The 27,809-nt window shown below is 37.2% G+C and overlaps 1 protein-coding gene across 2 annotated transcripts; it reads left to right on the top strand.

Moving 5' to 3' along the window:
- Window positions 1-92: 92 nt before the first annotated feature.
- LOC108755376 (hillarin) lies at window positions 93-25,505 on the top strand. 2 transcript variants are annotated; one of them, XM_018498317.1, is made up of 12 exons: window positions 93-774; window positions 7,949-8,428; window positions 13,617-13,845; window positions 18,843-18,959; window positions 19,134-19,306; window positions 20,812-21,055; window positions 21,435-21,661; window positions 22,405-22,626; window positions 22,722-22,871; window positions 23,552-23,741; window positions 24,061-24,318; window positions 24,876-25,505. In XM_018498317.1, exons 2-12 carry the CDS (start codon window positions 8,085-8,087, stop codon window positions 25,185-25,187), a joined length of 2,466 nt encoding a protein of 821 aa, XP_018353819.1. In that variant the 5' UTR covers window positions 93-774; window positions 7,949-8,084; the 3' UTR covers window positions 25,188-25,505. The 2 variants fall into 2 exon arrangements, with proteins under 2 accessions (XP_018353819.1, XP_018353818.1); XM_018498316.1 differs by having other exon boundaries at window positions 13,584-13,845.
- Window positions 25,506-27,809: the final 2,304 nt, after the last annotated feature.

The following is a 27,809-nucleotide window of genomic DNA, read 5'->3' as shown; positions in this document are numbered from 1 at the left end:
TCTCCAACTGTAGCGCCACCTGAGCCGATCCGTCGTTGGTGCTTCAAAATGGCTGTTCCTCTCACCTCAGACCTTCCTGGAACGCCGACGGAGGCAGGTGGCGATATTCAGATCCGATCTGACTCGCGAGGCTGCCTGGCTTAGTGTCGAGACCTCATTCCAGGTGGCGGACACCCGAAACCGTGTCACCCAAGACGTACGCGCCGCGCTGGAAGGTCGAAAGTGGCTGTCGTGCGTGTAATTGCGCGAGAGTAGTACTCGTGGAGGAGTACACCTGAGAGTACACGGTGATATCCACGAGGCGAGTTTGACGGAATCTCGGGATTCTTTCTGATCGTGAGGCGTCTCGTTGACAAGTAGCGATCGATATATCGCAGCGATATACCGCTGGTGAACAGGTGGACTCGATCGGTGGGTCCGCTTGACTCGCTCCTCTTCGTCGTTTCCCTCCTCGTGTTCCTCCTCGTCCGCGTCGCGCGCGCGCGCGCGCGCGGGGCTCGCGAAACGGAGCGAGGCGCTCGCTTGGTGATTTCGATGCACGGTACGGAAATAATCGGTAAACCGAGGGGGACCGTGAGTGATATCGCGCGCGTGATCGTTACGTAGTGCTCGAGGCTCGTCATTACCTGCGATCTTCCACCTGGCTGCAAAGCAGTCGCACCCAAGGCGATACACCAAGGACCAGAGACGACTCGAGAGAAGGAGACATGCCTAGCAGTCACGGAAGTCATCGAGACTGCTCGTGAATGACGCTGAAGTGAGGATTATGAGGACGTACGTATCGCCGCTCGAGGATAAGTTAATGTATTCGCGTTTTTAAGAAGCAAGAGTCGCTCCACTTTTATCGGAGCGGAATTATCGTTCCACGCTTCTGTGATTTTCGACAAATGACCATGTAGAAATTTACTGTGTATGAGTGTGAGGAGTATCATTAGTATTCGTGATTGGCTAAATGATCTGTGTGATTAATAGTCGTCTGCCTTTTGATGATGGTATATCAATTCTAGAACGATGGCACTTCTCATGATGGCACGGACATTTAGATAATCTACCAATATTTAAACGATTTCATGGATTAAGAAAGTCGAGCCTACCTGTAGATCTTCGTGAATAATGGAGAAATTTCTCTAGACATTATTCACTAAATTTGAGTAATTAATCAATATTCAGCGTCGATGGCTGGTATGAAACCTGTCGCGAGAGTATCGTGGAACCAAAATTAGGACACGTGCATGGATACGTCATGCACGAATGAACGTATTGATATTTATTCGCGCTGCGAGCTCAAAATATTCCAGATCAAAGCATCGCTGTCACATCAAATTTCGCGAATGTTTTCCGAATAACTATAATAATAATAACTATATATAATAATAATAATTTTCCACAAACTGAAAGATTAAAATTCGTAGAATTGGATACATTCCTTACATTGAAAATCAATTGGAAAAGAATATGAAAGACTTCTTACAAACAACTGTCGAATTTTACACAATTTAAATGATTTAAATGATTTATTAGTTCAATTAAGTTAATAAATATTAATAGAATTAATATTTTTAATATCCCAACCATGAAAGATGATAATCAATGTACTTCTTTTATCTAATCCTACATTAGTTACGCCACATAAGCCTATTTCTACAAATGTAGATACACTTTAATCTCAGGTGAATTCATTCTTAAGCTTTTTCTAATTCTTAGAAATAGAAGAAGATAAAAAGTAAGTTAAACCGAGATTAAAGTTAACCTACATTGGTAGAAATGGATATTAAAACTATACAACTGACAACATCGTTTTCATGAGTTTCTTTACGGAAAATTTCTTCATACTACATATTTACAGATATGATAAGAATTTTGCATAATACACTAGATATCGAAAGAGCAATGGTAATCCCTTAAACCTAATCCCTTAAATTAAATAACATTTCGTTATTTTTAATTTTCATGTTAAAATGTAAATCAATCCATTTCTGTGATTAGTTCCAAAGTAAACATCGTTCGTATTAACGTATGCAATTAGTAAATAATAAAAGAAATTTAAGACTCAAATTTAATACATTTTCTTAAGTCGAGCTGTTTAACTCCGTTGTTTTAGTCAAATTAACGATATATTGAATAGCAGTGGCGATTTATACAAATGATAAAAAATAATTGAAATTGGGCATATAATTGGACATTATATACGAATTTAACAGCAATATCTAGAAACTTGTGTTATATTATAAAATTTGAGTATTGCTTAAAAAAATTGATATGAATCTGTCAATTAAACGCTACGATATTTCTTTCCTCATTTGCGCGAAAACGACGCGTTCCGTTATCGCGTCGTTTTCGCGAGACAACGTTCCGCGCGTATATGTCCGAAACGAGAGTCGCGGCCGCATTCCCCGCGATTTACCTCATAATAAAGTTTCTCGTGTCTCACAGCGTGCGTGACACAGCAGCGCGAGACGCGTGCGTGCGGCTCGCGCATAAAATGCCTAGAAGAAGGTGGGCCAAAATGGGGACACGAGCATTCGAATGGGCATTATCGCACAATAAACGAAGCGAGGAATGTCATAAATAAAATAATAAAAAGAATTTTTTTTACGTCACGCTATATAAAGTTCCGGCGCGCGTCTCGCTTTCTTCCTTATACTTTTCTAAAATCCGCCGCTTTCGGATCCCATCTCGTCGTCGACTCCGAACTCCGGATCTCGGACTCGTCGTACCGAAGCGGATTTTATCGGTAACGAGGAAGCCTCAAGAATCACGATTGCGTGGGTACGTGTAGGTGCGATTACGCCATCGGGCTTTTTGTAACGAGCGCCGCGATAAATGACGCATCGCTCTCTCGGTCGGAAGATCGCATAATTTATAAAGGAGCAACGCGCCATTACGCGACCATCCCATCGATGGCGGTCCGTTCCTCGCTTCGGAGTTATGCAATTCGCCATAATCGTACCGCCTCGGTACGCATTCCATTCGGAGAGTCACTGTTCTCGGTGTACGCAAAACACCGACTGCCGTTGATCGCTGCAGGAGCCAAAACGGAAAGTAAATGGAACGTAGACTTGAAATTCTCGAAGTAGTTGAAGAACGACCTTGTTCCGGAATATTTGTCAATTTTTCCAAGATTAAACGCGTTCTCTTTAATACCGTTCACTTAAACGTTACTTCGACAGACTCCCACACGTCATCTAACTCGAGGCTTCGAAGAGTCATCCTCCATACTTGCGATCGCTCGTGCAAAAGTCGCTCGTGGCGGCGAAATTGATGGGAATTTTACGATTTCCGTACTTCGCCAAAGTGCGCCGAACACGGAGTAAAATGTGCGACTTAATGAGACGAGTTAAGGATTTCCGTTACAGAAGCGAGCACGCTCGCTCGGGCAGAGATACGGGCATTAATCGTACAGCATTCCATTACAAAAATTATCGTTCCGATTGAAACGTAGCTCTTGCGCGGCGACGTGTCAAAAATTGCACGAGACGAGCGGGGGAATTATGATAGGGTCGATTTATCATATTCTATTAGCGAATAACAGGACTTACACCTGTGCGCGGCAACCGTAAGTATCGCGGATAACTCGATGCAAGACACTATCGGGCACAGTTGCGTCATAATCAATATTACGCATTATTAGTTCCATCGCCGAGGCCAGTTACCGACTAGCTGGATTATGTACAACGGGATGGTAGCAAGCATAAACATTAGCTCGTCGACAAAGTTCGAGCGACATAGTTCGAGCCGCATATACGATAACGACCGCATCGAGTATCTGACAAAATGAGAATCCGATATTCGAAAACAGAGAAGATGCGAAAGGAAATTGCGAAGTACGAATCCAGAGTCGATTTCCAAGTGTACGACGAAATTGCACAACGAGAAAAATGTCTCGTTGGATTAATTGGAAATCTGATTGAAAATGGATGAGAACCAGAACTTTCTGGTTAAATCTACTAAATTCTAATTGTGATAATCGAAATTCTGATTATTTTATCAGAAAGTTCTGGTTCAAATATTTTTTCTCAGTGTAATGATTACAAATTTTAATAGATTAGTATGTGCGTGTAGTACACTTTATACACATGTACACATTTTTCATACATATCTTAACCCTTAACTACAGCTGTGAAAATTTCATCTAATTGTAAGTTTTAAAATTCATCCTATTTGAAGTACAGAATGCAAGTGAGGTGGCTCCACCTTAAGGTGATTAATAGAGAAAGTTTTTATCTACAATTTAAAACTTCATAATACCAATCCTTATAATATCAAAAAATTGTACAAATTGTACAAAAATTTTCGTTTAGAGTCTAAATGAATCATTGCTAATTAATATCACTAATAACACTGCAAATAAATTTTTTTTCATACATGGAAAATTCAAATTTTTCGTGAAAGTAGAGATGAAATCTAATACCAGCGTGCGTTTAATTTGGCGATATCAAATCATTTGCATTTTTTATGCGCGTTTGAAGTTTTATGAACATTTGAACAGGTTATTTCGGCCATGGTGCAAAATAAAATTTTACAATTGTCTAAAAATCATGTATTTTCATACAAAATTAGTCGCTGAATGAGAAAATGATAAAATTAAAATAGAAATAAAGGAAAATGGTGAAATATACGCCGCCAAAATATTCGCGTAATATATATTGAAAAGCTTTGTGGAAGGTTTTGGAGATTATTTTGTTATGTCTTATGTACCGAATTTATGGTACGTGCCGGAGATTGCATAATTACTATTATCGTGCTATGCTCGCATGGAAACACGCGGAAATAAGATTCAATTAATAAATTTTTGAACTTTAAAATTTAACTTAACTTTAATAACTTTAAATTTAATTTCCTTTATTTTGAAAAACCAGTAACAAATATTGCTTTTAAATGAAGTCATGCAAAATACATTTTCTCATTAATATTCACAAAGAAAATCATAGAAAGGCCGAAAAAAAAAGAAAAATTTAAGCAATTTTCGATTAAAAATGCATTTTTTCATCATTTTGCTCTACTCCAATCGCTTTAATTTGATTGTTTTCTCATTCAACGATCAATTTTACATGGAAATACATAATTTTATAGAAATATATCATTTTCAGACAATCGTAAAATTTCATCTTGCGTCGCAGACAAAGTGATCTCTAAACTTCGAACATACACAAAAACCGCAAACGATTTGATATCGCCAAATTAAACGTACGCTCGTACTAGATTTCATCTCTACTTTCACGGAAAATTTGAGTTTTTCATATGTGAAAAATGCTGTAACAATTTCCTTGAACATGCAGCATAGAAGTTTGCAACAACATTGCTGCAACATTTTCAATATTATTACAATATTACTGGAAAGTTGCAATGTTGATGCAATATTGCTGGAATGACCTGTGCAATATGAGTTAAATATAAAAATAAGTCCAGCGTGATCATAAACAAATTTTTTACGACGGTGCACAGGATTTTGCCGAGAGTCAACGAACTATCCGAGAACAGGTCATACACACCATGGCCTCATTTACAAAGAATTAGCTCATACTCTCGCGATGCGAGGGCCGTGATACGCACGGCGACGTACATACAAAATGCTTTCTCCCGATATGGCGACGTGGGTCTCGTACTCACTCTTCGAAAAGAGGAACCTTCCAATATGTTCCATTGGTACGTCATCACCGGGATCGCGATTGCTTTTACCGCACACATTTGATTTAATCGTGGCAAAAGCTTCGTTAGAAAGTAAAAAACGGGAGCGATGACCTCGCCAATTGGCTGTGGAAAACCTTATTTCATGAGAGGAAAAGGAGAACCAGAGATTAGGCACGTGTCGCGTTTCATGAATGCGTTGCTAATAACATGTTGCAAGTGCTATTGTTCCTACCGTCTATACGAAGAATTTGCCATGAGCATTCTGTGAGCGGTTCTGCAAAGTCAATTACAATTTCTAATAGCCGATTAAATTGTTATTTTTGATACTTAAGGTAGAGATTGGATTTTTTGTTGTAATATTTCTTTTACAGCAGAGTGCACAATATACTTCCTTATTAATTTTATTTTACGATGCGTAAATTTATTCATTTTCTATTATATAAAAAATATATAAAAAAATATTATATAAAAAAGAAGAATGGTTATGTAAAGATATTATATAAAAAAGAAGAATGTTTATGCAAAAATATATGAATTAAGTAACTTTACCTCATCGTTACTTATCTAAATGTTTATTCAAAATGTTATTCAGCAGCGAGGGAAAGTTGAGAAATAATTTAGTGTCTGTAAAATCTCAATCCTAAATGATAGTTATTTGATTGCTGGTCGCTATGATGGCGGTATTATAAGAATTTAGAAAGCATTGCGGTCAGATAGATGCAAGAAGTAGTGCGTTCAGTCAATTTAGGTAGCTACACTGTGTTTTTCCGTAACTCGGTTTCACAAAAGATTGTCAACTGAGAACTAGTTTCACAAGCAAATAAATTGAAAAAGAAATAATTTTACGTATCGATAATAAATTATTTTTCTATAAAGCAGAGAATGTCGACTGGAGTATGATACTGTAATATTTATTTAACTTTCAGTATTTAGATTTATCGTTGTATTTACGGCTTTAGATTTTTGTGCAACTGTGTTAGCGCATTCAATAACATATAATTATCAATTTAATATATGAGAAAGAAATAACTAAGATGATAAGATTAACAGATTCGTAGATGTATATTAATGTTGAGACTTGTAGAAATTCTATTAAATGCTCGCAGCTGAACGATACGTGGGAAAATCTCGCCGACGTTACCGTAGCCATATTCGCTGTCATTAAACATGTTGCAATTGCTTCTTTAGTCGCCCACTTCATGAAGTATTGGCAATGCTTCGTTGCAAAATTTTACAGGAAAGTGTCGGCGATTCACAGGCTCGCCCCGTATACCTTCATTTTCAGATCTTATTACGGATATTATCTTTCAAAACCCTCGATGTGCTTGGCAACGCATCCAATACGAAGGAGCACTGATAGAATTAGAAATTCCACGATAAAGCAGCCGCACGCGATAACGGTGTGCAATTCGGGCTCGCCGGGAAGAAAACTCGCTATTGTCGAATTGGAGCGTAAAGCAAGCTACATTCGCGTGTTACGAACGCTGAGAAGTCTGCTGGCGTAATTAACAGTTGCAAACTAATTATTGCGTATAATTCCTTCACGTGTGTTTGATTCCCACCTTCGGTATATCGCGTATTCATATCCGGTGTACGAAAGAGATTATTAAACACATAGTAGCGATTTTACTTAAACATTTCTAAATTGAAAGTACAAAAGTATCAAATAACAAAGTGCAGATAATATGTAAGAAACATAGAAATTAAATGCATCTTCGTAAAACCTGATATTCGTCCGTTATTTCCACTCAAATTAATTAAGTAAAAATCCTCTCGTTTTAATACATTTATCTATCTATTTCAATACAGTTATACCTGTTCGGTATAATGAGACAAAAACAATTACATCTGTATATATTTTCTTCTTTAAACATATCATAATTCTTACAGCACTTTCTATCAATATAGATTAATTTTAATCTCAGTTCAACTTATTTTTCATCTTTTTCCATTTTAATTTTTAAAACGAGAAAAAGATAAAGAATTAAAATAAGATTAAAATTAAACTACAGTAGAAACATGCATTAACGTAACAGATTCACTTAACGCATGATTAATTAATTCAATTTCACATTCGCACAACAAATTCCGTGATTAGAAATCGAGACTAGATCGATTGCGACATTTTCTTTGAAAAAAAAAAAAAAAAAAAAATCAAAGAGAAATTAGAAATGTACGGTTATGCTACGCGAGTCATGTGCCGATCTCTAAACAGCCTGTAATGCCCAGTTATTCGTCTCGCCGGCGTCGCCTTGTATTTATCCTGGCGGTGAGAGGTAATTTCTCTATTCCCTGATCGAGGCCTTTAATTTCCAAGGTCGCACGGATCGAGAGCGAAACACTGCACCGTACAAGACTGCAGCGAGCGGTGATCAGGACGAGGAGCCGGAGGATTCCGGTGAGAGAAGAAGGATATACTGGGTTCGCCAAAGCGGTCCTTCGAGCCGGATATCATGTATCGACCGAACTTTTACGAGAGCACGTGTCTGAGATGCGCTCAGACCGTTTACCAGGTCGACAGGGTGGGTCCCTTGAAGGACTTCACGTTTTTCCACGCTGGCTGCTTCAAGTGCGCAATCTGCGGTACCAAGCTCACCCTGAAGACCTACTACAACAATCAGCACACGATCAATGACAAAGAGGTGTACTGCAGCAGTCACGTGCCCAAACCCGGACCCGGGACTCTAGATGGATCTAGCGTGGGCATCAGGAGCGCCCTTAATGTACCTAGAAGCGGCTATGTTAATGAGCAGATCAGGGCAGGAGGCGCGTCGCCGCGCGGCGTTTATCCACCTTGGTGAGTGGCTGTACTTCTTTTTCTATTAATTAACTTCCTTTTCTATGATTGATCTTTAACAATCTGTATTTTCAATTTGTACGCACGGGATTTGGTTATCTGTCTTTAACGTAAATCCAACACATACACAATTATACACACAGTATAATATCAAATGTTAAAAAAGATATTTATGAAACCCGTAATATATCGCGATCTTTTCAATTTCTGTTTCGCACGCGTAACATTGCGTGTAAAATTTTATCTCAAGCTCGTTTCTCCCGAATCTAACCTCGAATAATTAAAAATTTATCGTAACACACAGACAGAAATTTAATGCATTTGCATTTATATATCGCGTCTGTCTTATCTTAGCTTTTACATGTTGCGTTAAGTTATGGCTGGAATATAATATCTCTCTTTTCATATACATGGCTCAACTCACGAAAAAAGTCAATAAATAAACGGCGGAAGAGACGCTTAGAATATTCCACTTGCATTAACGAAATTAAATTTTTTAATAAGCTCAAAACGAAGCCCATGCATGTTTTTCTTCAGTACCGTTATCGACATGGCCTTGGTAAAATGTAATAACTGTATATACAAGAGCTATTCTCTTCGGAGAATGTTAGAAATAATTTTGGCGTTATCCTATGATAACAAATCGTAGTGTAATGGCTCTTTAAACGCCCCTTTGTGAACGTATCTGTTTTCTTTCGGCAAATAATACTCTCGCGAGTCATTCGAGTTTGTAGAATGCTGCATAGATTTAAATACGTAACGCTCTCAGCCGAGCTCATTTGAATCGTAAATAGGCGCGAAGCTAGGCTCTTCACCTCAATTTCCTATATTAAAGAACAATGCGATACTTTGTAACACGTGCCATCGCTTCTTACGCGCGTCACTGTGTATTCTAATTTCGTCGATTAGCAAAGGTAATCTCGCGAGGAAGTGTCGGCCACCGCTCTCAGTTTTATGTTTCATGGTCCTTGTATCTTTTCTCGCTAAGCTTTCCTTTGTGCGAAAAACACAAACGTAAACAACACAAAACATTTAATTTAATAGCACTTTGACGCTAAGGACGCGCCGAGGGCACGCTCCGTAGAATTTACGGAGTAAATTCTAATTTCTCCACTTTCCATTTGCTGCCGATCGAGATCGAACGCTAGTGGAAATAATAGCTCGATGTCTTGAAATCGAGTTTCGCGGAAAATACGTACATGTATAATTGTCACGCTTCGTTTATTCATGGCCTTGGTAATTCTTTATTTTAAATCTGCAATTCAATTAGTGGAAAATTATACTTTACGAAATCGTCCGATATGAAATTATTAACAGGAAATATTTAGACTATGTGTAAAAGAAGGGCAAAGAGAGCCAGTGATGTAGTAACAAACTTTCATTTAAATTCAATCGTAAAATTCATATAATTATTACAAAATGACAAACAAACGTTTCGACTCCGACATATATTGTTTTATACTTACAGAGCCTTATTATTATTTATTAAATATTTAGACATTGGTACACGGAGAGAATTTTCTTTTAAAATTTATTATCAAAATGTGATAGTTGTAGTACAATACAATATTTTGAAGATTTTTACCATGCACTTCAGTGAAATTAATCTTACTTTATACTTTATCGTTTTGTTAATGAATGAGAGAACTTTACATTAAAATTCTTCGAAATACAATGTTGTCACATGACTATCATATTTTCAAGATAAACTGTAAGAAAAAATTATCTCCATATATAGCATGTTTAAATGTTCCTTTGAAATTAGTGGCAAATTTGATGTTACAGATGATTTTAATATTATTCATGCATTTACAGTTTTGAAGAGGTCTCATCTTTTGCCACGCTTCATATTTACGTGAATTTTGCCAGCAAGGAAGACATAATTGAAATGTGACACACAATTTCGCGAAAATTGTTAGTCATACGTAAAAATCCATTCTTTGAATATATATCATCTCACAGTCTTCTTTTCTATATCAGATGCCTCACTCCACCGTTATGCAATAAGACTATTTTGGCCTTAATCCGGCAAAGTCTGGAATAAAGTTCGAATAGTCGACAGTTTTGTGTACAAATGCCACTTGGCCTTTAACCTGAATGCTGATAAGCGAGTTTTAAGCTCCTTTGCACAAAGATCGTTTTAAGCGATCATATGAGAGAAGTTGACTAGAAGTTTTAGTGGATTCTACAAAACTACTATACACTTTTAAGGATTCTCTCTAACGAAATCAACAGAAAAACAATCAGAATCTAGATGAAAAAAGGAAAATTAATAATTTCCATTTAAACGTGACGTGAAACTGGAGTATTTAGTTTAGTATCTTGTTACTATGAGAAACTCTCTCGAAGGACTAAATTCTACATGTTTACAAAGCAAGCAGAGTCAATATGAAGCTAGTATGTCAATATAGGATCAAGAAATCCTTTACGTACTTGTAATAAGGGAAATATTTTCTAAACAGGAAAGAGATCTGTGTTCTGACGAGAATAACTTTCAACAGGATTACATTTGCGCTATCAGAAAAATGAATCTGATCTCAGTGTGTCAGCTTTATATTAAGAAATCATGATCGTGAGATTTGATTAGGTAAATATCGCGATATTGCAAGAAGCGCACTGTCCATATCGTCTCACGTAACCACCGTATCCGCACGTTATTATTGCAATCTAGTTCCTGCTAGAAACGCATGCTCAACGTGCATACATTCGCATTAAAAGCTGTCACGGGCGCATATTGTCAGGACTACTTGGAGTTATTTCAATCGCTCGTCCGTCTGTTGCCTGCTTTAACATCTTTCAATGCAACGTACGTTTTCAATGCAATGTACGTTTTGTGTGGCCTTTTTATGGCCACCGCTTCGCAAAAGTCGCACGTTTGCGCCTACATGCATACGATAAGTTTCTTGCCGATGGAGCTTTCCTTCGCGTTCTTGTTACTTAACTTTCCAACTTTTTTATTATTTTATTTTATTATATTTACATATTTTCTATAGGTTCTCCAATTACGTATTTATCAATATGTCGATTATTTAATCACCCAAGAGATGGATAATTCTTGAATAATTTTCGCGAAATTGCTTACGTCAAGCAATTATCTTACTTGCTAGCAAAATTCTTGTAAAGCATGGTAAAAGATAAGACCTCTAAAATTATAAAAGCATGAATAATTTTAAAGTCATCTAAAATATCAAATTTGTTCTTAATTTTGAAAGCAGTATTAAACATGCTATACCATATCTAAATATTTTTAATCAATAATTTTATATAAAACAATTTCGTAAAGTATAAATTTACTAAAAATACCACAATTTCTTCTTCATCTAATATCTCGTTACTCATAAGTCATAATAAATCGGCATACGCGGAAAGATATATATTTTTTTATCTAATTTAATTTTCATCGGTTAACATAAAATACAGAAAATTTTTACCTTAAAAACTAAACTAATAGATTCGATGTTTGATTTTCTATCGACAAGTTTCTTTGCAATCTTTTGAATCCATTTTCTTAAGTTGAAAAATTGTTACGATTATTTCACGTTCTACTTTCCACATTCTTTAAAAAAGCTCCTTAGAAATCCTCTTTGGGGCTCGTTTAATAGGCGATTACTGATCCGATCGTTTGGCGAATACGATAGTTTCTTGTACCCACCTCTCGCGAGCCTGCATAGCTTGATAATCACAATGAGAGAGGACGAGTGCAATAAAAGATAGATCGAGGGGAAGGAGGAAAGGAGAGGAAAGAGGAGTGGGTTTCATTCGCGCAAGTGAATAAACCCCAGCAGACAGAGTGAGAGAGGTGTAACACATTCATTTAAGCGATACACTAAATTCTCACAAGCGCAGGCTATCGCGCCTGTGGTGGAGATTTTTATTTATTGCAACTCGTTGTGTTTAACCACGACGCTAATTGCAATACGATTCGCGTCGCAGTAATTGCGTCTATTACGCGTATTATAGCAGTTATCCGGAATTATAGGTCAAGCACCGCGCGAGGGGGAGGAGTTGAAGTAGCGATTGTTGCGGATATGTGGGTTAACGTAATCCATCGACCTGGATTCTTTGCCGGCATCATCGTGTAACGAGCGACGTTCGCGGTATCAAGGACACCACGTTACCTCCAAGTGTTCGCTTTTATTCCGTTATCATCCGACACTAACGTCGCTCGCGGCGATTCTTAATCCTTATGCAGCACGTACGTGCATTGTACACGAAATTCTTACTTCTACAATATCCAAGAAAAGAAAGTTGATCGTAGGAAGAATTTCTGAAGTTTGAAACTATGCAATATCGCGGATTAACTTGCACAACAACTAATACGGCTTGCATGAAAATTGCTGTCTTGGAAATTTTTCGTCTACTAACTTAGAATACACACATAAAGAATCTTTGCTTCAAAAACTAACAGATCCGATGTGACAGTTTATATTAAAAGATTAATAGAATTTTTCAGCGGTTTTTTTTTGCAATCAAATCTATTTTTTTATTCAAGAATTTAAAATCAGAGATTCTTCGAGTTCAAATGTTCTAATTCACGGTGGAGCTTGAAGGAATTTTTTTCAAACAGTTTGGTTTTCTGCACGAAAAGAACAGTTTTGCTGAAGTAAAAAGCTAGGTAGATTTGAACATAACTTTATTGGATATCATCAAAATTATATAAAATCGCGTGAAATTATATAGGACATCCAAACTGGTTGCCAGAATGTCAAAACTTTTTGCTCATCATGCTTAGGATTTTTACATAATTATTTCGATGGTCCAACAAAATTATTTTCAGATCTGCATTTAGTTAAATTTTTAGATCAGCACAATCGTTCTTTTCGAGCAGCAAAAATGTACTTACTTCTACTCTTTTGATAAGTAAGTAGTACATTTTCATTCGTTTTAATCAATTTCTCTATTAAGTAACATTATTTTTCTTAACATTTCATATGTTAGTCTTATATACACTATTACGGCAATGAAGGTAATTTATTCGAGAGATCGGGACACGACGAGGGGGTCGCCCTGGGACTAATCTCATTACTCTCGGTAATGTGGAAGAGTTAACGTGTTATCGCTTTTCGATCCCCGTAGTGGGGACCTCACCGAGCGGTCCTGTACCCGGTGAACCCTCGCAATCCCCTGAAGACCCGTGTGCACGCTTCTGTTGCAGTTACGATAATGTAGACTCGCCTAATTATGCCAGGCACCTGAACGGGCACGGCTCGCCGCCGGCCAACTCGTCCCAGCGCGATGGCATCCACGGCGGTACCGGCGGCGCCTCCTCGCCATACAATCACAATTATTCGGGGGACGGCAGCTATCAGTATGGCAGGTTCGACGCGAGCGCTCTGCACATCGCCCATGCGCTCAAGCAGACCGAGCTACAGAAGGGCTACAGCAAGGCCCGCGAGAAACCCATCGATTATTATCTGGTGAGTCACTGGTCGGTCGGTCGGTCGGTCGGTCGGTCGGTCGATCGATCGGTCGGCCGATCGGCCGCGGTTGATGTAATCGCTCTCGTCATGGTCGTCGCCGTATAAGGACGAGAGTGTTACTATTCCGACACGCGCGTGGTATGCCGCGAGCTAGCTAAGCGATTGCGTCTAACATGCTGTTGTAAACACGCAATTTCCTGAAGAACCGGAAAACCGTTCTCCTCCACGGAGATCACGAGTCAGCATCTTCGGAGCGGAGACACGGCGATATCGCGCGGAGATTGTTGCGCCGCGCCGAGCGGATGCAGCAGTCGCATTCGCTCCGCGCGGCGAGAAGCACCAACGGCGGGCACCCCGCGGCGAGGTCTGCGAAAATAATCGTTAATTAATAATGCGAATTAGCAATGATAATTTCGGAGCGCGTAGAAAAGCGAACAATGGCGACCGTGATAATTGACTTTTTGCGCGCATATGCCGCCCGCTGGTATTATTAGCTTCTTCCTGAAAACAGGGGCAAAGGGGAAGAAGGAGATGCATTGTGTGCATGAGCGAAAATACGCACAATAGGCTGCCAGCTACTTCCGTAGTAATAAAATCCAGATCAATGGCATGCGGATGCGGTTCTTCTGATTTTCTTGCAAGATCTACGTTCGGCACTAAAGTTGCCAGCGACTGATTTCTCTTGGCTAATTTGTACAGATATCAATTAAACTATGGTTTAAATTATGTTGTGTATTTTTTCTAGACTTTGTTCCTAAAGAATTTTAAATGATGCTTACGAAAACAATCTAATTATTTACAATGGACTATATTAAACAATAGAAAGACATTTAAATTAAACAACTGATAAACTTGAGACATTATTAAATTAATATAAAATATCGTACTTTCCTGCAATTACGGCATTCACTTTTTTATTACACTTTTGAATTTTGTAATAAATTTTTCATGTAAAACAAAAAAGATCTCTTTTTGAAATATCGTACGATTTACAGCGCCTATTCCCTCTGCCCGTATTTTCTTATTGTTTTTTGATTATAGGGAATCTTGATCATATTTTGTTTAAATTATTGCACTTTTTAATTGGAAAAAACTGAATCGCGCAGATGGTAGCATTAATAAATCTGTGTAATAATCACACGTTATATCAACAAATTATCTTAATACGCTAAAGAAGGAAATACATTGCCTCGTCAATTAATTAAATACTCAATTAAATAGTCAATTAATTAAATACAAGAGACAATCGGAGATGCAAGTCGCATATGACTGAATTTCAACATTTCTGGGCTTTGGCTTGGCAAAACCGCGAAACCTCCGGTCGCGGATTTCCGAATTTCCGATCGCGATCCGGCATACATACCGTCGCTGCGTGACTTCCATACGCGAATAATCGTCCAACTGGCGCGGTGTAGGAATGCGGCGAACCGTCGCGAGAGAACGGACTTCACATGAAAATGAGATTACCGCTTTTCCCATCCGCGCGCCGCGCCGGCCGGAGTAATAAGGCCGAGCCGCTAGTCGCTCCACTATCGGCCGCGCGTTTTCTCCCAATGCGCTTTCGCGCGTTCAGATTGCCGCCGTCGCCGATCGATCGACCGATCCTTATTTATGTAGTTAGACACCGGCCGGTCTATGTATGGCGTTTACACGAACGAAAACGACGTGGGCATCGGCCAATAAGATCGTGTCACAGCGATTTCCTGCGTCCTTTCCATCGTCCTACGAAAATTTATGACGATCGCGCGATCACAATACGAGCGCGATAGTTAACTGCGCTACGAGACAATCACGATTTTTCTCCCGCGGCGGAATAATCAACGGGCGTGATTTATCCGGCATTTGTTCCGTATCGCTGTATATCGCGGAGGATCCTCCTACGTTCTCATGCTACCGACGACATAGCTGAACGATCTAAGCATCCTGCCCTCCCACACACACACACACACACACACACACACACATGCTGTCGATGATCAGATAATTCTTCCGAGTCAAATACGTGACGTGGCGAATGAGCCTCTTCGCACCGGCATCGCGACCATCGCCATTATGTTTAATTGGTGAAACAGCCCCGAGAATCTCGAGGAACGTGACGGGGACACGTGACAGATCGCTGCGCGTGACTGTGATCGAACGACCGCAATTACTCCGATATGTCAGCCTCCGTCGCGAGTCAAGCAAATAAGAACTACACGATTAAAACTGGTGTAGAATGAGCAGGGAATAGTACCATGTATGTGCGTTGCACTTCTCAATTTAAAGTGGACACTTGCATTATAATTTTTTAAAAAGAATCGAGAGGAAAGTTCGGAGAACCTAAAGGTTTCTCGATGATAATACAAAATTCAATGAATATTCAATATAAAAAATTAGAAGTTGCTATAAAGAGATAAAGGTTAAATATCTGAAGGATTAAATCTACCTAGCCTAGGGTAAAGTGGTACAATTCTAAATGAGATAAAATTTTTTTTCATCCAATTGTCGAGGTCCGAGGCTTGATAACCTTCTCATTGCGCGAAAGATACTAAAGAGTATCAAACAGAAAAAAAATAAAACTTAAACTTTGAAAATTGAAATCTTATTTTATATTCAGAATTTCTATCTTATTTATATATTTTTTTATTTGTTCTATCGCGCGTCTCAAATATGAATAATTATAAAACTTAATCACTTCCTACCGTAGCATTATCCAATTTATAACAATTTCCTAGTATTGTCTAATGTGAACAAAAATTCGTGTAAACTGACGTAAACAATATATAAATATTCTAACGTAAACGTAATCTTGAAATATATGATATTACGTTACTGTGAATTAAATAATATTTGATCGATGAAAGTACGACGCACCGAAGCACACGTAAAGGTCTTTCGGAGCGAATTAACTCCTCCGCTTGTCGCGCGCGTTTTCCTTGGGATGCGAGAACAATGCTGCGGCTCGGTGCCGACGCACGTAGCTGTCGTTCATGATTATTCAAATCGTTACCACGGAAGAACGCGTGTACACCGTCATCTTATTTCCTCCTCCGTACGCGAAACCGCCGCGCGCCGGTCGGGCTGGGATGTACCGCCGCTACCGCGCCGCTTGCACGCGAGGGAAGGTTTGCTTTACGTCTGCAAGAGGCGAGAGGACGGACGGCGGAGAACGGGGGCGGGAAGCAGAATTATTTCCGCTTGCGGTACTTCTGCACTTGATGGCTAATTAGAGAATCGTTGCCAGGGCCGCGTAAAGAGCTAGTGGGGATAGCGCGTGTGTACCCCGGCCGTCGTCTCTCACGCGCCTTCGCGCGTAAACGCTTAGGGAAAATTAATCCATTAAAGGCCGTTGTCCTATTTCCGGGAATACGCTCTAAACGGCAAACAAAACAACGAGTCAAATTGTCTCTGCAGAAAACCTCACCTTTGCATCCTCACGCACGGTTAAAAACTTAGAATATTACGTTACGTAGGCGTGGACTTCTATCTGCTTCTAGCATAACGTGACTCTCGGTGGAAAGCCTAAAACACGATTAAAGAAAAACAGCCTTGAATTACGTCAGGCTGAAACCTCGAGTTTTACTGGTCATCTGAAAGATGTCGCGAGCAGGTTGCCAACATGTATGCTTGGAAGTCTTATACATTTATTTCTTATATTTTGCGCTGCATTAGTATATTTTCCCATGTAGGTAGCATTGAATTTGTTACCAGTAAAGGTTACCAGTAAAGGTATGTGTATGTTAAAATTACATTTTGAACGAGAATACAATGTTTAAGTATGCAAAAATTTTTCTTTTTCTGCCTTCTCATTAAGCTTAATTGCGTTTATTCAAATCAGGTATGCGTCATTATGATATAAATACGACGTAGATTTCGTTAGCGTTCTAAGTACCAAAGAAAAATTATATAATGGGTTACTCTACTCCAAAACAAATCTGTTACGACAGATTTCATAAAGCATACCAATTTTCTTTGAGATGGATTTCAATTTTTTATATGTGGTAAACCGTTACTAACTCCCTTTTTTTCTTCCTTTCTCTCTTAAATCAAATTGAAACGACATTGAAGAAATCCCGTCGCGCACAACTTCAAAAGAACATATTTGTCTGCCTTAGTAGTAACATTTCCCTTACTCATATTTTCATTGCATTAATATTTCCGGACTACAACGAGAGCGGAAAGAATCGCGGAGCGCAACTCGTAACATTTTTGAAAAAATACACCGGAAGAGGATTAGTTCACTTTTGTCGACCAACTGCGAGTTGTCGCTCCCTCGAAGAGACCCTCTTGGAAGCGAATGAAAGCAGAAACGCGACGTGAAAGTAAATTATACAAAAAGTGGAATACCTACCTCTAAGGCCAGAGCTGCAGGCGTTTTAAGAAACGTTTCATTGCATCCGACTATATCCGCGAATCCCATCTTCTTACGACTAGCGGAATACTTCCTGGCACATAACGACATTTTAATCCTTAATTAGTAACATGCTGATCATGTATATTAGCCTTTTAAAATTACAAGTTTTTAACATTACCGAGAACAGTGCGCCGCGAGTGTTCGAAATGTGATACTTCATATAATTTTTACATAATATAATATAAATATAATTTAAATTTTTACAAAATACTTTATATAAATATATTTGAATAATAAATATATTTAAATTATAAGAGATTATATATTTATCGTATATCAATGAGTATTTTTTAAAACATCGTTACACAATAAAATTATAAAATGCCTACTCTCTAAAACTTTTAGAGTGAATTCACTTTAAATAATAAAATCTCACTCTTAAAGATTGAAAAGTGAGTCACTCTTTTGCAAAACTGGCTCAATTTTCACTCTTTAAAGTGAGATTCCACTCCAAAGAATTTAGAAAGTATATTAAAGCTATACAAGTATATTAGAGCTATAGACGGCAATATTTTATAATGTTTTCATTACCGTTGTCAAGTAGAAATTAAGTACAGATATGAAGAATTAAAGTCTTAATATTTCATTTTTACTGCGTTAGGATCGCGATGAACAGACGCGTCTCGAGATGAAACACCGAAAAGAAGAAGATGATTTATACCGAAAGTTTGCGCATCATCGTGAGGAAGAGGATCGACGAATTCGCGAGGAATTCCGAGTAAGTAATGATTAAAGCGGGGGATTGTGACAAAAGTAATGCAATTTGCATTTTACAAATTAATTTTTACAAACTAATTTTTTAATACATTGTTAATTACAAATAATATATACAGTAAGATTGGAAATAATATATGTTAGTAAAAATTAAACACATTACGCATGGTTTGAAAAGGATGAGTGGGAGAAGGAACTGGAGCAACTGTCGGCGAGATGGGAACGGGAAAAAGGCGGAAGAGTTCGAACCCAACAATTTCAGCAAGAGAAGGAGGACCTGGAGAAGAACATGACTCTACGTAGAGACAAGAAGAAGGAAAGTCTCACGCGCAAGATGCTGGAGCATGAACGGTATTTATTATGTAATTAATACGATACCTACAACTCGCATTTAGATCAAAGAAATAATACTTACATCACGGCTCATTCATTATTTCATTGAACAAAAAAGTAATTATTGAGCGTAAAGGATAACAGAAATATCTGGTATACTTGATACAGTAAACATTTGATAACGGATTTATTACAGATACAATTTCAGTATCTGTAATAAATTCGTTGTGAGATACAAATACGATAAAATTGAAAAAAGTTGAAAATTTGTCTAACTAATTGGATGTCTCTGTATATATAGCATGTTTGAGAAGTCCTGAAACAAAAATTCTAAAAATCCATGAATTCAAATATCAGCACTAATTCATATCAAGCTTCTACATAATCCTCTTTCTTCTCGATACACACAATAGAATGCTACAATGATTGAAAACTACACGAGAACAATTTTGTTAAATTATTTGATATCTCAGCAAATCATTTTTTTCCGTGTATAATACTTCTCTTTTAGAATTATCTTTAGCTGACGCATTCCGTTTTCAATCGCTATTTTCAAAAAACTTCCTTTTCAAGCGCAATTTTATATTGAGAAATGAAAAGAAGTTTGCCAGATGAATATGGGTTGGATTACTATATCTGCAGTTGTTTAGCAAAAAACTGCGATAATCCTGGCTTTGTGTGAAACATGCATTGTTGTGTAAATTTGTGCCTCTAGACAAATTGTGAATTCGTTTTATTTAGAGTTTTGAAACAACTTCCGAAATAATTGAGACACATCAGGCACGATTAGAAAATGATATCTTCTACACAATAGGGATATACGAGTGTTTCTATACAAAACCAGGACAATCTCGTAATTTTTGACCAAACAAAAAATCGCAGTGGTCCACCATTCTTTGTATTCACCTAAATTGGCACCGGCAAGCTTCTTTTTATTACCTAAGATACAATTGTATTTAGAAGAGAAATTTTTTAATGTTATCTGAGCGATCCAAGATCGAAAACGTAAGCTAAAAACGATTCACAAAGAAGGATATTGTAAGCTTTCATAATAATTGTACGTCGTTCTATCGCGTGTATCAAAAAGAAAAACAAAATCTGTGTAGAAGTCTGATATAAATAAAAGTTAATATCTGAATTCGTTGATTTAAAAAAAATTTTATCTAGGAATTTTTCAAACATATATGTGTATGTATAGTCGATGTAATTTTTCATATATTCTTATACTTTATACGTACAATAATTCGTAATTTGTACGTTATTTATTGCATGATATATTATAACAGTCGACAATTTCAAAAGAGATTACGAATATCGATTTCATGCATTTTACGAAAGAACACGAGGGAGAGTTACGCGTGCAACACGTTTACGAGCCGCGGTAGCTTCAGCTTTATATTCTTTTTGGTTCCTTTTTTCTTCCGGACGATAAACAAGCTCGCGTGCATTGGCGCTCGCGAACCGGGAAGCCGGATTTTCGCGCTCAACACAAAAGCTCCTCGTTACTCCTGATCAATTTATAGGGCGGCAACCGCCGCGCTGGTGGAGAAACAGAGCTCGGAGATGCTGGAGCTGATCAATGAGGCGAGAAGCGAATACATGCTGCAGGAGAGTTTATACCTTGACGAAGGAGACGGTTATACTCAGGAAGCGCCGCCTCCGCCTTATCCATCGCGCGCGCCACCCCCGCAGCCACCAGCCCTCGCCAAGTACCATATCTACAATGATCCCCTAGAGTTCGCCGACATGGATCAGATAGCTATTTCGGTAAGACCTCACCGCGGAATTCTTTCAGCGCTAGCTTCCTCTCGCGAATCATCTTCCTTGTCGCCGGAACAAGATTTTACGGTATACAGTTTATCGCAAGTATTCTAAGAGCACTATCATCTTTTTGCATTATAACGTTTTATTTATAGTTTAACGTGCGTTTTATTTAAATGGACTTAAACTCGAGAAATTTCTTTTTGTCATCTTAAAATATATCCGACATTAATGTTTTTACTTCCTTTCTTACATGTAATTTCTGAAGATGTTATTCATATTGGATTGTATGCATAAGCGACCAAGCCAAACACTGTATTCTTAACGTCGCTTTTATAAGATTCATTCATACTAAGTGATTTACATTATCTTGTGTTGTTCTTAGGTAGCCCAAGAAGATCAGAAAACGTTCACCGACTTAGTGCGACAGTTGGTGAGCAGATGCGGATCGGATATAGAAAAGGCGAGGACAATATTCCGATGGATCACCGTGAAAAATCTGAACACTATGCAATTTGATGAAAACTTACGGGGTGACACTCCCATGGGTCTGTTGAGGGGCATCAAACACGGCACGGAAAGTTATCACGTTCTATTCAAACGTTTGTGCAGGTAACCGCATGCTAACGATAATATTATAAAAAATAGACGATATACACGAAAAGAATTTTCTCTCAAAATTTATCCTGAAAATTTGGAAGTAGTGATACAATACAATGCTAAAGATTTTTACCATGCACTTCAGTAAAATTAATCAAACTTAATTTATATATTTTATTGTGTAGTTTTATTAGTGAATAAGAGAGATTTACATAAAATTCTTCGAAATACAATGTTGTCCCATGACTATCTACTACATATTTGCAGGGTAAATTGTAAGAAAAAATTCTCTCCGTGTATATATATCTTATATAAACAATTTCTATAAAGATACACAGTGAAAACTCTACTTCGCAAAATTTACATATGCAATTATTCATGTTACCTCGAACATATAAATTTAGTGAAATAAATCATGCTTTTTAAATTTGAAAAAAGAGTTTGCGTAATTTTGTTTTTATAAAAATAATAATAATGAATTTAATAAATGCAGATTATTTTTTCCATAAATAAAAAAATCTAAAATATTAAAGAGTAATAATACATGATAATAGCTGATGTATATAAACTTTTTATTTTTATTATATTGTTATAACTACTAATTCCATTCTGATAGCGATATATAGAAACGCGAGATTAAAATGCATATAATGTAGAATATATAGAGGGATTAAGAATTATCGAAACGTTTGATATTCATATGTTTCATTCGTCTCAATTAATGGTATTTAAATCGTTAATAACATTGAATACAGTTATGCGGGTTTGCACTGCGTGGTCATCAAGGGTTACAGCAAATCGGCGGGATACCAACCGGGCGTTTGTTTCGAGGACAACCGATTCCGGAACAGCTGGAACGCCGTGTATGTGGCAGGTGCATGGCGGTTCGTCCAGTGTAATTGGGGAGCACGACATCTCGTCAATGCCAAAGAGGTTCCCCGTCCCGGTCAAGCGAAAGCTAAGAACGACAGCCTCAGGTAATGACATACCAAAGTTATCGGTGGTATCGTGAATGCAGCGTTTGCGTGTGCAAATAAAACGATCGATGTGATCACGAAGACATTTCACTTAGGTACGAGTACGACGACCATTACTTCCTGACGGATCCGCGAGAATTCATATACGAATTCTTTCCTCTGCAAGAGGAGTGGCAGTTGCTTAAACAACCGATTTCACTGAAGGATTTTGAGGAATTGCCTTTCGTACGGTCTTTATTCTTCAGGTAAGGCAACATTCCTGGTTTTTTTTTTTTTTTTTTTTTTTTTGCGGAATATACGAGGAATAAGAGAGAAAGCTGGATCTACGCAGATTAATTGTAACGTTCATGATTCATTTTTCACGCGAAATGCACTGTTCAACTCCATGCAATTTATATACTGCCATTAATTTCACATCGCTTTAAAGGACCTTGCACTAATTACGTGGGAAATTGGATCTCAGTGAAATGAGGTGGTTTTCACATACGTAGCTTATAATATGATGAACAAAGATGTATACACACATGATTCAAATAATGGATTGCCGTATCAAAAGTAAGACTTGTGTTCGCAATTAATCACTTTGGATGCGTAACTTAAGAATTATTCATTATTTAAGCAATGTGTATATAACATTTGTTATTCACCACATTATAAGTTACAACATAAAAATGAAAACCACCTCATTTCAATCACAAGATTTAATTTCTCATATAATTAGTGCGAAGTCCTTAAGCAAAGGTAATAACAACTTCGAGCGTATCACGTCTTAATAAATTAAATCTTCTGTCCATTGAAGCGCGTTTAAAGACCGTTAGAAGACGCAATTAAACTATCTCTCGCAAGCGTGATGAGATTGGTCCATTAACAATGACCATAAGTTGCACGGAAGAAAATACCGTTCGGATAAATTCTGCGTGCACAGGTATGGCCTTTACTTTCCGGATACGAATACAAATGCCGTTATGTATACGGATTCCACTGGTGCTGCGACCGTGAGGATAGCGATGCCAGCACATATGCAATCATCCCTTATCTTTCATTACAATCTCAAGTTTTATGATAACGATGGCGATGGTTACGACGGTGTGTCGCTCAAGCGTTTTGTCATGCAGGTAAATTAATAGTCTGTAGTCTCTGTATTAATGTCATGATGATTTATGTCAAGCCACTTGAATCGCATTGCTTTGATTATAAAATATCATGAAAGTTATATAAAATAATTCATATGTTACTCTTTAATAGCCTATTTTAAGACTTAAATGCTTAACTCAAAAACTAAAAACTAAAAAGAGACAGAAAAAAATTAATTTTAATTTATATAATTCTTAAAACGTGTGTGTGCGTGTGCGTGTGTGTGTGTATGTGTAGATAAGAAAATAACGCAGTGCGGATCAATACTTAAATAAATTTCACAAATTTGAAATTTTTTAGTCGGTTGTGGGAAATATAGTCGCGTTTCGAGTTCACGCGCCGTGTTCCGGATCCTTTCTTTTGGACATATTCGCCAATGCGGTAACGCCGAAGGAATACTTGACCGGTGAACCGATGAAATTCAAAAGCGTCTGCAAATTCAAAATCGCATGTGAAGAATTGCAGACGGTGATGGTACCATTGCCAGATTGCGCCAGTGGCGAATGGGGTCCCACCAAAGCTACCAGATTATTTGGTCTTATACCCATCACTCATCAGGTACGTTAATTAATCAAATTGGTTCGTTCATTATTATAAAATTAATTTTATTATATAATTAAGGGCAAAAATCGATTGATATATATTATAAAAAGTGATTTAAAAGTATGTATATACAGACTTCCTTAACATATCCACATGATAGTTGAATCAAAATACTAATTGTGTAATAATGTTTTAAAATTTTAACATTATAATTTTAAATAATTAATAATTACTTACTGTTAATGTAAATAAAAAGAAAACTATTTTATTGCATGTTCTTTTTTTTTCAAAAAAATTAAACTGATTCTAGTGCTATGTAAAATATAATAAACTTTTCAAGTCTATCGAGTATAGCATGTAACTTGTTATATGTTTCAAAAGTTTTGTCATGCTTCGGTCCACAATCAGTTCCACAAGAATAAATTTCCTTTCCGCTCTTTTCTCTCACGTATGGAAGTACTAAGGTGAAAAAAAAAGAAAAGTCAAGAAAGATTGGCCAAGAAAAAGGAATCTTCCGATTTTATCAAAACCTGTCAGGCGGGCGGTTCAATCGCACAATCTATTGATTTTAGGAAGCTCTGGTGTTCGCCGGGCGCGAGCTGGAGATTCAATTCCGCATGTCGAGGCCGTTGACGGACTTCATGGCGACCCTGCACAAGAACGGGATTGAGGAGAAGCGCCTGTCCAAGTACGTGACGCATTCTATCGCCGACGACGACGTAGTCACCTTCTCCATAAGTTTCCCCGAAGAGGGTCAGTACGGTCTAGACGTCTACACCAGAGAATCTACGGTCTCACCCACCGCTCAGCACGACGTCACCGGCGAAAAGCATCTACTCACGCACTGTTGCAAGTATCTCATCAATTCCAGCAAGAGGAATTGAGAGTAACCTCGGGTGTTCTCATTGAAGTTCAGCTTCATCCGCAAAATTTCTACTCCAGTTGTGAATGACGATTACTAGCGAGGACTGAAATTCTAGTGCTTATTAAGACGAGCATTTCTTTCATGGTATTTTCGGAAAGTTAAAATTGGGAAAGCGGATTGTGAAATATTTTGCAGGCATGACGAACGTACTGTCGTTATACTTATCGCGATGAAACGATCACAAATGTTTTATAATCCGAAAGTCTCGCTTGTCATACTGAGCTTGTTCTATCTTTAGAAAGCAGAGAATGTGCAACGTTCTCCGGAAATGGATCAACTAATGATAAATTAATGACACTTTGTCGTGAATACACAAAGGGAAAAGAGTAAAGAAGCCGGTCCAGTGACAATGGTAACGAAGAGACAATGCTGAAAACAGTGACGTTTTACGTCATTCTTCAAAGACTATTTTATGCAATTCCGCTACCTCGAGTCTAACAGTAGGCTTACGACTGGGAGATAATTATTAATGTAAAACTAACTATGGAATTTTAGTTTTACGCGGGAGACATTTTTCGAAGGGCCTCAAGTAGCAATAAATATTTTCATAAGTAAATGGACGGGTTTAACGCGATTTCTTGAACACTCAGTATATCTAGGACGCGCTTACGATCCTTTATATCATCTACTGGGTTAGTACTTCTGTATAATGATGCTTTGATGCTGATCGTGCTTCTCTTATGCAACCGAATAAATTATTACAATCTGCGATTTCGTTATAACAATTTCACCTCCGAGCTTTACTCTCACAGACAGATTTTCATATATTTATCGCTAATACTGCATTATTTTCAATACTACCTGTTATATGTACGTATATCCCGTTCCTGATTGCGGATCCATATTAAGCGTGTGACGCGTATAGATCGAGGCAAATATAATATATTTTATGTACGAAAAAGTGCTTCTGTATATATAATGTACGTATTCATAGCATCATTACGACTTGTGTGTGGAAAGTATTGTTATCTATAAAGAATATTGAATTGTATCTAAGGAAGCACTCGTCCAATTTTATTTAATCTACTCTTCTACTTTTTTAATTTCTATTTTTTTATATTGCTCTATAGGATTCTATTTATTTTACAATTAGACTGCGTTCTCTTTTAAAATTGGTAAATTTGTAAGCCGTAATTTTCGAAATGCATAGGTGCTATATACTTTATATTAACTCTTATAATTATATTCGCACAACCGAGTAGCAGTCATACAATTATTTAGCGGTAGGATAGCACTCGCACCGTCGACTATGCAAGCAAAAATGTCGTTTATAACAATTAAGAAGAAAGTATATATTTGTTAATCGTGTAATATTAATCTTTCTTGTTGTCAATTAAAATTATAACGAAAGGAATCCCCACGTTATTGTCTTATGTAATAGATATAACTCGAGCTTACGAAATCTATTTTGTTATCCATTAACATTCATAAATATGTAAATTAATTTTTTTATATACTGTAGTTACTTTCAATAAAATTGATATATTCTTGTATAAAGATTTAATAAATTGATTTCCACAAAATAATTTCGGTTTATTTCAACAAATCGATTATCACAAATCCAATATCTGAATTAATCGATATTCATACAATTGCATAATCTTTTTTTAAAGTAAACTTATCAAAATAAAAATATTCTTCGAAAGTTTTCTTAGACCTTATATTGATAGTTTTCAGGAAGAAATTGTAATCAAAAATATTTTTTTATAATTATATTACTCAAGATCGTTTGTGACGTAATTAAGAAATACGCAGGTAATCAAAATGATAAGATATTCAAGAAGAGTAAATAAATAATTCAGTAGAGTAAATAATTAATTAAGAACAAAGAATTCAGTAGAGTAAATAATTAATTTCCGCAAAACTTCCTGTCAAACAGCAACCCGTTGCACTTATTCCATCGAGCATGACAAACGTAACGGTACGTCCATCTTGCGGTAAAAGAACAAAATTTAAATTTCATGAATCACAAGTGCACGGCTTCATACAGACTTGAATAAGGAGCTGTTGTATTATAAGTGTTTTTAATACCGTATTTCCGCTTCGAGATGAATACATCCAGTAATGATTTCAATAAATTGAAAACGAAACTATAATTATTTAAAGGAATTACAGAAATAATCGTAAATAATAAATCCTATTCGCAAAACTATTTTAATTTATGAAGTAACGACAATCGATTTTAGCAATTGTCTTCAACTTCTATGTAATCCGAAAGTAAGTCTGAATGACAGTAATCCTGAAATATAACTCAATAATCAATAACTCCTTTAATAATCACAGATATATTCAGTATAGACATTCAATAACAGAAATGATATCGATTTATTTGTCGAATTATTGCTGAGTGGCATTCGTGCGACTGTAGCCGAACAAAATTTACCGTACTGAAGTTTTACGAAGCGTGGACGGCATTCTTCGGTTGCATTATACTTTCTTTAAACCGATTCATGGTTTTCTCTTTACCCAATCGCTTATTATGAAAACTAATTATCGAAATTTGTCTTGTATATTTGTTCGGAGATGAATCATCATTTCAGATTGAGGGTTCTTTAGGCGACGAGTTACCGCTAATTAAATA

This window comes from Trachymyrmex septentrionalis, unplaced genomic scaffold, assembly GCF_001594115.1.
Source record: "Trachymyrmex septentrionalis isolate Tsep2-gDNA-1 unplaced genomic scaffold, Tsep1.0 scaffold87, whole genome shotgun sequence".
NCBI classification, from domain to species: domain Eukaryota; kingdom Metazoa; phylum Arthropoda; class Insecta; order Hymenoptera; family Formicidae; genus Trachymyrmex; species Trachymyrmex septentrionalis.
The sequence above is the reverse complement of the archived record's forward strand: the minus strand, read 5'-3'. Positions and strand labels throughout refer to the sequence as shown.

Excerpts from the sequence above, each read along its gene's own strand:
- LOC108755376 (XM_018498316.1), top strand. The coding sequence starts at position 8,085 with ATGTATCGACCGAACTTTTACGAGAGCACGTGTCTGAGATGCGCTCAG. Across the intron at positions 22,872-23,551 it reads GTACGGTCTTTATTCTTCAG|GTATGGCCTTTACTTTCCGG; the intron begins GTAAGGCAACAT and ends CTGCGTGCACAG. Across the intron at positions 24,319-24,875 it reads TTATACCCATCACTCATCAG|GAAGCTCTGGTGTTCGCCGG; the intron begins GTACGTTAATTA and ends TATTGATTTTAG.